General features: G+C 37.2%; 1 protein-coding gene across 1 annotated transcript; it reads right to left on the reverse strand.

The window, feature by feature from the left end:
• Positions 1-384: 384 nt before the first annotated feature.
• On the reverse strand, positions 385-6,672 carry LOC127952154 (uncharacterized). The gene is made up of 4 exons (XM_052550514.1): positions 6,530-6,672; positions 4,879-5,648; positions 2,909-3,078; positions 385-2,768 (listed from the first exon to the last, which is right to left on the reverse strand). The coding sequence occupies exons 2-4, from the start codon at positions 5,623-5,625 to the stop codon at positions 1,709-1,711; spliced, it is 1,977 nt and encodes a 658-aa protein (XP_052406474.1). The 5' UTR covers positions 5,626-5,648; positions 6,530-6,672; the 3' UTR covers positions 385-1,708.
• Between the last annotated feature and the right edge of the window lie 3,233 nt (positions 6,673-9,905).

Genomic DNA, 9,905 nt, shown 5'->3' on the forward strand with positions numbered 1-9,905 from the left:
TACTTTTTATCAACCAGATTTGATAATGCTCAAAAATATTAAAAGTTATAGACACTGAAGTGCGTTTTGAAGTGACATTTTTTTTTACCACACTTAAATATCTTTTTTTTTATTTGATATAAAAATACATGAAATGAGTCCTGGAGTAACCTAGAAAAGCAAAGCCAAATGTCTTATGAGTTTCTATTTCAAATCTGAATAAGATATCATGAAAAATTAGACTCCTTCAAATATTTTTGTGAGACTATGTCTACATCCCCCACCCCACAAATATAAGAAAATATATTTCCCAATAGTATTGAAGGCTTCTACAAATTATTTAGTCAGTAAACATACCACTGCATAGTTTTTTCAATTATAAAACACTAGACAGAAACTTAGACATCATATAAATGATTTATTTGAGCACTAGAAAATTAAAATAAGAATAATTTGAGTAAGAAAAATAAGAATAATAAGAAAAATAAAAAAAAAGATTTAACTTTGTTTGCCAATTACAGAAAATCGTGAGATTGCTAGAAATGCAGCATTTACAATGAATTACGATGCAAATAATTGCTGATGGCCACTTATACAGATGGTAATAACACAAAGTAAATAATCCACTCTCTCTATTCATATAGACGCGTTCACTTTGATAGCCGTGATCATACTGTAATAGCGAGCTGATTTGGGCTGATTTGCACTCAAACAGATGGTAATCATGCAGATACATTCACATTCAACATAAAACACACTCTCACATATATAAAAACTGTTTAAAAATAAAAGAAAGAAAGGAAAAAGCGATCGCTGTAAGTTCCGCCTCCATCAGCTGACAGGTGCGTCAGAGCGCGTCACGAGGGAGCGCCAAATTCAAATAAACAATCTTTCGCATATCTTTAATTCATTCTTTTTTCCGGTGGATCGCCTCATTCTGTTTGTGACACTGTACGCTGCAAAACCATGCCGTGTTTTTACTACCAAGACGCAGTTTCTGACCGTGAGTTATTCCATAACGGACGCAAACAATTCTGTCGCTGAAGAAATGAAACGTAAACAAAGGAATTATGATCCATATTACAACGTTATTGCTTCGTTGGACTAAACGTGCTTCATGAGATGTCGTTCAGTGGACCCTTATCTTTCTAACTTATCCGGGGTTTACAGCTCTTGATGTGTTTATGACTCGTTATTACGACGGATCTGGTATGTACAGCGTTTCTAATGTTCATGTTTGTATGTGTACTGCTTACACAAATGTAGCAAATACAGTCTTTATAAGCTTTCCATTGAAAAACAGCGATCTGTCGTCGATGCTTGAGGCTTATATCTTTATAATGATACATAGTTTGTCGAGATTAAATTTGGCCCATTTCATTTTATCTATTCATAAACACTGACACGTGCGAGTTGAGAGGCGTTCAGGATGCCCACTTTCTGGTGTGGGCTAACAGGGTAAAAGTATATCAAGCATTTAATTTTCTTCATTCAAAGGAGAATTCGTTTTCCACATGTTGTTCCTCATTGTTGTGCCAGTTTTCAGACCATTTCTGACTACAATCCTGTCGCCTTCTTTCTCAATGACTTTTTATACTCAGTAAGTTAATTGAAAGTAGTTAGACTGTCCTACATCTATAGGACAAAACAAACCATATAGTAGCACAGCACACAGTGGAACTAAACCCTGGTGCTACATGACAACAACAGAGAACTGCTGCACAGCCTCTCATTGCTTTCTGGATTTGGTACTGTCATGTGTACACTTCTCATCTTTGGAAGGGTCACTTCCATCCGACTTCTTTTTAGGAATCAAATGAATGACATTGTGGTCTGACCGGCCAAGCGGGGGACTGCATTCAGATCTATAAGCCCCTGGCACATTCCCATAGCACTGATCCAGGGTGTTACTGTATCTGGTTGGGCATGTGACGTATTGCTCCAGGTCTAAGAGATGAGTGATGTCACAGCGGTTGAAATCACCCAACAAGAAAACAGGACCACCAGGATACTGCTCCAGAACATCATAGTAAACACCAGCGATGTCTCTGGCGGCTTGACTCATATTAGTTCCTGGAGGGATATACACATGGATGAAGGTAAGTGGTGGCGCATCCTCAGGGTGGTCATGTGGTCTAATGGACACGACCATTAACTCATAATCAGGAGTTATAATGATGTTTTCCACCTCCACATCAGTCGCCCAGGCCTCATTCACAAGCACCATCAATCCCCCTCCTCTACGTTTCTGAGTTAGCCGTGCATCACGATCAACCCGGTAAGACCTATATCCCTCGAAGCTAATGCTGGGCGAGTTCCTGTTCAACCATGTCTCTGTGAAGAACATCAGATCGGAATTAATGTTTTCCACATCTTCCATCATTTCTTGGAGCTCCTCTATTTTGTTCGGAAGAGAACGCACATTAGACATCATTATTTTAGGAAGGCGGAACTGAAATTTCTTTACTTTTGTTTTAGACTTGTGTGGTGGTTTCCTCGGAAAAGCAAGTTTCCTCTCCTGGTTAAGACTCCTGTCTATAGTTGAAGTAGCCTTCTTCTTCTGTCGTTTGTTCTTGTTGTCACCCGATTTGTGTTTTCCTGTGGAACAATTCTTAGTTACTCCTATGTCTTTTGTGCATAGGAGAATAAACTCCTGTGTCTTCGTGTCCTGCTTTTGGCTCTGTGTATACTCCATACAGATGGTGCCTCGTGTGTATATTTGAGATCCAAACATCTCCTGAGCCAAATCAATGTGACACTCCATTTCAGGGATTTGATTGAGCATCTCTCTGAAAGATAAATTTAGAGGTGATGGAATCTAGCAGTGAGTCGAAAATACAAGATCTACAGTATTATTATTGTGTTAAAGTAAGCAGTCTTACTCATGACCATTTACATTAAAGGTTCAGAGAAACACCTATGTACTTACTGCAATTCATTCAATGGCTTTTTTAATTTCTTCACAGTCTCAAGGATTTCTTTAGCTTTTGTCTTCAGATATGTGCTAGCTTCAGTCTGATGTTTGTTTTTAATCAGTTCTTCACAGTTATCAATCAGATCAGGAAATGTTAATATCAGCCCAAAGATTCCTCCTGCGGCCTGCAAAGATGTAAAAATTATACATATATATAAATTCCCCAGAAACCATGTGGGGGGACATATAACGTGTAGAACCACCTTTAGCAAGAATTATTTGAAGGAAATGTTTCCTTTAAGAGTTTATCAGTCTCTCACATAATTTTATGGCCCACTCTTCTTTACAACATTTCTTCGGTTAATTAATGTTTCAGCACATTCATCTGTAAGTTTACCCCTCTGTAATTATTCCTCCCTTCTTATTCTTCTTCTGTCTCGCTCACTCCTCCCTTCTGTGTTCTCTCTCTCTACCTCAATGTATACACACATATGCACACATGTATATTTCCTCATGAGTTCAGATATTCAGAGGAGGACGCGGGCTATAGGCCCGAAGGTTATTGAGTTTAGACTGACTGAACTGTATAGTTCAGTTAAGATAAGTTATCTTTGTCCAAGTACTGCACAATCACTCCAAGTGCTCACTCCAACTCACTCCATCACTCAGCCAAGTGCTCCTAATATGTCCAGAACTTCCTGGCCATACTTCCTTTCTATATAACATACAGATGTAATCTACATCCTGTGGGCACTATAGAGGCAGCAGGAAGGACAACCCTTTGTTTGCTAGAAATTCCTATGTGATGTAGTGTACAATTCTTATTGGATAAACTACTACACCCCCCTTTGCAATGCAACTATATAATGTGTGGCACGTCCTGATTTTGCTGAGTTAGATGTGTTCCTAGGTCAACATATTTTGTTGACCCTGGAACAACATTTTACTCCAAAAATGTATTCTTGACCACATCCCTGCACCTTAACCTAACCTTAACCATGAGTAATCCCTAAAATCAGAGGAAATGATAGATGAATGACACTGATGTACAAGCACCTAACAGTGATTTTAAGCATAAACTATAAACTTGTTCTTCAAATCTGATTGGTTAATCACAATGTTGTTCCAGGGACAACAAAGATGTTGTCCCAGGAACATGTCTCACTTGGTAAAATCAGGTTCTGCATAATGTGTGGATGTAATAATAAACCTTGAAGTTGAAGTTTGTGAACAGACAAAATGGATCCATGTTCATAATTCTTTCCATGAGCTCATGCAAGAACTGAGAACAATTGGACGGCATCCAAAGATAAAGAGCTGAGAAATAAATTATCTTAACATTGGCCATTCCACCACCTTTCCTTTTCTTCAATCATTCAGATGTTGATTTGCCTCTGTGCTTGGGATCGTTGTCCTGTGGCATGACCAACTTCAACCCACCTTAATCTGCTGGACAGACGGCCTCACATTTGTCTCTAGATTATTCCTGTATGAATTGGAGGTCCTCGTAGTCTCAATGACTGCAAGTTTCTCAGGTCCTGTGTCTGCAGAACAAGCCCAAATCATCACCTCTAAACCAGCCCTGGGCTGAATTTGTTGGGACACCTTCTCTTAGGAAGATTGGCGACTGTCTTTAAGGCCGTTCATTTTTAAACAATTCTTCTTACTGTGGAATGGTGAATTTTAAATTGTTGGGTCTACTTCTCTGCAGTATTGTCTGTTGTCCTCACTTCACCTGAGTAATCGAGAACACCAGACTGCCAAATGCTGCCAATTACTCTTTTAATGACTGAAAGTAGGACGGATTCACTTATTTCCTACCCACCTGGTTTCTGATTTCTGTGTTTGTTGTCAACTGAGGTTTTTATTGGTCTATAAAAGTTGGTGAGGACTTCACAATTGTTATTTAGACCCTGATGATGAAAAACATACTGTACTGTTTATACATATATGTGTGTGTGTGGATTATATCTATGAAAAAATACCTGGCCTGTTCCCTTTAACACCGCTTTCAGTGAAACATCAGCTATTTCTTTAGTAACTTTCACAAGAAGTGGAGCATAATATTTTTGTCCTTTTGTTGCTGCTGTTTTCAGAAAGATGGCAGAATATCCAAGGTATGCTATTAAAGAACTGACGGTGCAGAAGAATGCGAAGTCTGGATTAAACGCTGGATATCTGTGATGTGTATACGGGCCATCACTTCTCAAGAGGTGTCTTAGGCGACTGAGGGGCAGATCTCTACCACTGCGTTTGGCCAAGGCTCTCAGGATCCTCGCTGTGATTTCACACTGCACGTCATCGGAGGATGACACCTCAAACGCTTCATTCTCACACTCCTTCTGGAGTTTCTCCTTGAGCCTTTCGATATTGTTCTGAATCTGCCTGATTTTGTCAGCAGTCTTCTCTGCATTTTTCATTGTTTCACTAGATTTCCATTTCTCCACAAGCGTAAGTATAAGACTAGTTGCAGTACCCACTCCGACTGTGATTCCAGCTGCCAGTGCCAGCGAGGGTAAAGCCAGGCCTCCAGTCAGAATTGTTGCAATGCCTGTCCCAACAAGAGTGGCAGACCCAAGCACAGTAGCTGTGTTTCCCACCAACTGGCCTGCAGTCATCGCCTCCCTCATGTCCTCCAGCTCGGTGGCCAAAGCCTTGAGATGATCTGCACATCGCTCCTGCTGATCAATCCAACGGAAGAGCTCTTCACACAGTTCGTCTGCCACACCCATAGTACAAGAGGAAAACGGAGGAACTGCAATTAGAAAAAAAACGGTGTTATTTCGATTCTGAAAAATACAACTCGAATTCTGGAAATGTTGGGACGTTTTTTAAATCGTAAAACAAAAGTGCTGTAAAAACAGCAGTGATGGCATAAGTTTCAAAATGTGATTTAATCGTTTTAACAAAATAAATGTAAATATAAAATGAGTCTGATGGTGAAACAATGGAAAAGCCTCCATCACAAGAAAGACTTGAGCAGGACATTTCTCATTGTGAGTTTTTACTCTATTTTAATCACTCTGCAGAACATAAATACATCAGTAATTAATCACACACTGTAGTTTAAAGAAAATTATTATTTGGCAATTAGTAAGTTAAAATTAATTAAAATAAAAAAAATAGCTTTTACAACACAGAAAACAGCATTGTCTTGACTTGATGTCGATAACACAAAACAACTACAGTGTTTAATAGTCAAAGTAGAAATGGCAAATTTGTAACATGCAGAAGACAAATTTTTGCAGTTCAGATTTTAATAGATTAAGATTAAGTTTAAAAGAAATCAATTAATCAAAAGTTTTTATTTTTATCTTTTTTATCAGATATTTCTTTTGAGTCATGACCCATAGCCTTCATTCCCTGCTGTCTTATTGTTTTTGCAGTTTGCAGTTGCAGGTCTGAAGAATTACCCACATTGCTGTAAAAGTTAAACCAAGTTAAGATCACCTTGTTCATTTTAGAACATCCCTAATTCAACTATAACCTTTGTGAGATATAAATCATAACACAAAACATGCATTCAGACTAACCAAAACTTTCTAAGCTTTATTCTGGAAACATCCCATGAATCAGAAATTATTTGTTTTAATAAAAGTCAAATAAGAAATAAATGTAAATGTAAAAGAGTCAGACCTGAGGAAAACTGTGATCCAAACAGCAAACTGAGGTTTCTGAAGGATATTATATTAGAGATGTGTCTTGTGCTCTTGAATTCTCTTGCTGGACTCTTGCATGGGATTGATTTATTTAAGTGTACTCCTGTTACGCAACACACATGTCAGCCAATCAGAAAGGATCTGAGTGCTACAGAGATATCCGAGATAGCCTGCTCTCCTTCCAGAAAACCACATGACTTTCAGGACAAGGCCACAACGGAGGGGTGGGGAAAAAATGACCTCCATGATCTGTGTATATGACCTACCGTATGAATGTGCTTGCATAACCTGTCTTATTTTAATGTGAGAAGGCTATATATTATTGTAATTTGGACATGTTTTACACACATGAACACTGACAACTGTGATTCTAACTCAGGGAATTTGGAGGAGTATCATTCAACCTGAAGCTGTTTTTAAACCAGAAATTTTGGGATTATTATTAAGAATGTTTTCTGCTGACATTATAAGAACATTCCACAAATACTAATGAAAATATGCAGCGAGTTCATGAACATAGTTTTAAAAGTGTTTGATTCTGACTCTTGCTTAAACTAGAAAAAACACACACACACACTTTTTACACTAACTTTTTAAGGATATTCCATGATTGCTGAATGTTTTCCCCCAACATTATGAGGACATTCATAATAATATTTATGTGCTAACCATTTGAGAACATCATTGAAAAAAGAAAACATTAAACTAAAAGCTTTCTGTTACAGTTTTTCTCGACTGCTTAAACACTATAACCAAGCTTTGGAACTAAAATTTCAAGACCATAACACCACTTATTAAAAAGCACACCCAATTTCCCTAAACTATAAACTCTATTTCCCTTTTTGACACGTGAACTGTCACTGCAAAGTTCCCTTCACTTCTCATTGCCTACACATTTCATACTTATGTAGAAAGCACTAGCATTCAATACTGTTTCCTCAAGTCAGCAAAGCTTGAGCTCAATTAGCACACAGTTGCCCACGTGTAAACACTAGGAGTCAACATTTCTCACACACCAATCAGAACCTTCAATAGATAAAAGAGCCCCAATCAGATCATTCAGTTCTGGATCAATGGATCCAGAGAGACATGATAGAAAAGGTCGAGGACACCAGAGAGGAAGAGGAAGAGGAGGAGGAAGAGAGGATGAGCAGCAAGGAGACGAACACAAGTAACACAACTTATTGCTGTTTTTTTGTAGTATTGTCTTGAATTGATTGAATTGATGGCAAAAGTCATTAGAATGTTCCCTGTTGTGATAATTTCACTAACGTTCACAGTTTATTGTTATTATTGAAAATCTTTTTATTAACTAAATTAGAATCCTTACAAAATGTACATATAGTAACGTTGTCTATTAAGGATATTGGAGGAATTAAATACAACAGATAAAAAAGAGACAAAACTGACATATTTAATCATGGTAATGGTTTTCCTAAAAAGTAGTTATGCATAGTGCAATCGATTACAATAAGACAACACTTGCATGCAGTTTCCTGGGCATTAAATACAAAATGCATATTCAGTATTTCAAAATAAGACTAATCTGTGAAGTTGCCAGTATAAAGAAAACATATGACTAATTGCTACACTGTAATGCATATTTATACTTTAATTATGTGTTCAAACGCTACAACAGCACATGCATGCAAAACATAGAGCTATATAGTGGATCTATTCAGGTCTCTTCTCTGCAGCAAGGATTGTCTCAACAGAAACACTCACACAAAAAACTGAAGCTCAAAAACCCAAGGGTCAAGAGCCCAACTAAAGCAAGCAACAAATTTTATTTTCAAACAAAAATCATCAACATCTAAACATTCTTAATAAAAACTTCATCATAGAAATAAAGGCATACAAGTTAGTAATGCGTGAAGCTGCAATGCAAAACAGTCACTTCCTGATAAACTGGCACAAAATATCACCAAGAAAAGCCACTGTATACAATGATTTTCATATAAAATCAATGACTTGGTTCTTCTGAGTGCCGCATGCACCCGAAGCGCGTGCTAAAGCCTGTCAAACAGCCCCTTACATAGACTCATTACCTGCAAAGTGACATATTGCAAGCCTTTATTTGTTGTAATTTTAATGATTATGGCTTACAGCTCTGAAAACCTTTTCACAATATTCAAATTTTGAATTTGAGGTTTTATAAGCTGTAAGCCATAAATAATCATCAACATTAAAACAAACAAAGGCTTGAAATATCTCACTTTGCATGTAATGAGTCTATGTAATATATTAGTTATACCATTATAACAACATATTAATATATTAACTATATTATCTATTATAATTACTGAAATAAATGAACTTTTGCACGATATTCTAATTGTCTGAGTTTCACCTGTAACTACCAATGAGCTAACAAGCTACCTATGACACTGATTAGCCTACTATTGCTAATTTTTTATATTATAGCCTATTAATTTAAAAATAAACACGTTTCAAAATTACGCTTTTATAATGGTGTGTTGTATGCAAACAGCATTGTTAGTCTACAGTTTATTTATTTAGCCTTTACCTGAGATTACACACTGTAAAAAATTTTGCCGTTAAATAACAGTAATTTTCTGGCAGCAGGGGCGCCAGTAAAGTAGTGTTAATTTACAGCTCTTAACCATTAATTTACCACTCTTATTTTTTAACAGTATTTTACCGTAAATTCTACCATGGAAATTAACTCCACTCCCACTGCTTCAAACAGTTCGAGTTTGAAAGCTAGCATTCATACGATGTTAGTACTATGAACTTATTTCATTCAGTCCACTGAGAAGGAATATTTCTTACACTTAATGTGCAGTAATAAAGTAACTAAATACATGACTTTCACTCAAATCACTGCAGCTCATTGTCAGCTGTATTACACAAGTATGTGCTGAAGTACTTAACACAGAGATCATCACTGTATCAGCGACTCCACATTTACTGCCTTTATATAAAGCAGCAGAAAATCAGAATTTGTGGCTCATCATTGACTGAAGCACAGGCTCTACTCTCCAGCACAATGGTAACCAACAAAACTACATTAAACTAAACGATCTCTCGTGCAAACACACATTAATACACGATGAAATATTACCCAGAATGCACTGGGTAAAAAAACGGCCAAATTTCGACAGTAAAATACTGTTTTTCATCAAAAGAGTGCATTCTGAGTAATATTCATCGTTTTCGAGAAGGTAGCCTGCTGCTATATATCGTAAATTAACAACGTTCAGTCGACACTCAGCGGCTGTGTTTCAAATCACACCCTACGCCCTCATTCACTATTCCCTACATGAGTTTACTAATATAATCCACCTGACAGAGAGAATGAAAACTAATGAGTGAATTCAGACAATGATCAA

This window comes from Carassius gibelio, chromosome B3 (assembly GCF_023724105.1).
Source record: "Carassius gibelio isolate Cgi1373 ecotype wild population from Czech Republic chromosome B3, carGib1.2-hapl.c, whole genome shotgun sequence".
Taxonomy (NCBI): domain Eukaryota; kingdom Metazoa; phylum Chordata; class Actinopteri; order Cypriniformes; family Cyprinidae; genus Carassius; species Carassius gibelio.

What these genes read in the sequence shown, in the direction of transcription:
- LOC127952154 (XM_052550514.1), bottom strand. Translation starts at nt 5,625, where the DNA reads ATGGGTGTGGCAGACGAACTGTGTGAAGAGCTCTTCCGTTGGATTGAT. An exon ending in TGTTAAAGGGAACAGGCCAG is followed by an intron (nt 3,079 to 4,878) that starts GTATTTTTTCAT and finishes ACATCTTTGCAG; the next exon opens with GCCGCAGGAGGAATCTTTGG. An exon ending in AAGCCATTGAATGAATTGCA is followed by an intron (nt 2,769 to 2,908) that starts GTAAGTACATAG and finishes TTTATCTTTCAG; the next exon opens with AGAGATGCTCAATCAAATCC.